Here is an 840-nt window from a genome sequence, read left to right as displayed (position 1 = left end):
TGCTCTTCCGATTTTAGCAATACTTATCAGTTTTAACATTCCAACAAATTATTTTGATGATTCAATAAAAAATTATTTTCAGATCTGTTTTTAGCAAAATTTTTAGATCTTTCAACAAAATTGTTCTTTCCGTGTGTGCATTTATAAATTATATAATAAATATTATTAATATAAATTTATATATTATTTATATTATTGTCTGCTAAAGTGATTTGTTCAATAAGAGACACGTTGCAATACAGTTGCATACAGTTACATACAGTTTTGTCCCACTATTCACGAATTTTCGAAATGACATTTGCGACTTGTTCCAGATTCTAAATAAAACCTTTATCTACTTTAGCGCATTAGAGAATAATAGGTCTCCGAACTCGAGATCCGTGACACGTGAATAACTTTTTTTCGTTTTCTCGATTTCAGAAGTGAAACTGGAACTTGAAGATCTGATGTCTGACATCAAGAAAACCGCTAACAAAGTGAGGGCTAAATTAAAGGGTAAGTTATTACCAGTTTGAATGTCGTGTCCGCGTGACGCGGTGTCATGCACATTAAATTGATCGATTCCTCGCGAGCAATTCTCAAGAATACATTTCGCATTACAATGTCCGAGTCCTTGTTTTCTGTGCTTTAGTGATAGAGCAGAACATCGAGCAAGAGGAACATACGAACAAATCGTCAGCGGATCTGAGGATACGCAAAACCCAACACTCGACGTTGTCCAGGAAGTTTGTCGAGGTGATGACGGAGTACAATCGGACACAGACCGATTACAGGGAGCGGTGTAAGGGGAGAATACAACGACAGCTCGAGATCAGTGAGTATCTATATATATATATATAT

The 840-nt window shown here is 35.7% G+C and overlaps 1 protein-coding gene across 1 annotated transcript; it reads left to right on the top strand.

Moving 5' to 3' along the window:
- Positions 1-420: 420 nt before the first annotated feature.
- On the top strand, positions 421-814 carry LOC105461837 (syntaxin-1A-like; the record flags this gene model as incomplete). Its single annotated transcript, XM_011708340.1, has 2 exons — positions 421-495; positions 632-814. Coding segments are annotated over 2 exons (258 nt in total), but the record flags the coding sequence as incomplete, so codon positions are not given.
- Between the last annotated feature and the right edge of the window lie 26 nt (positions 815-840).

Source organism: Wasmannia auropunctata, unplaced genomic scaffold, assembly GCF_000956235.1.
Source record: "Wasmannia auropunctata unplaced genomic scaffold, wasmannia.A_1.0 LD276579.1, whole genome shotgun sequence".
Lineage (NCBI taxonomy): Eukaryota > Metazoa > Arthropoda > Insecta > Hymenoptera > Formicidae > Wasmannia > Wasmannia auropunctata.
Note: the sequence above shows the minus strand (reverse complement) of the source record. Positions and strands in the feature narration are given on the sequence as shown.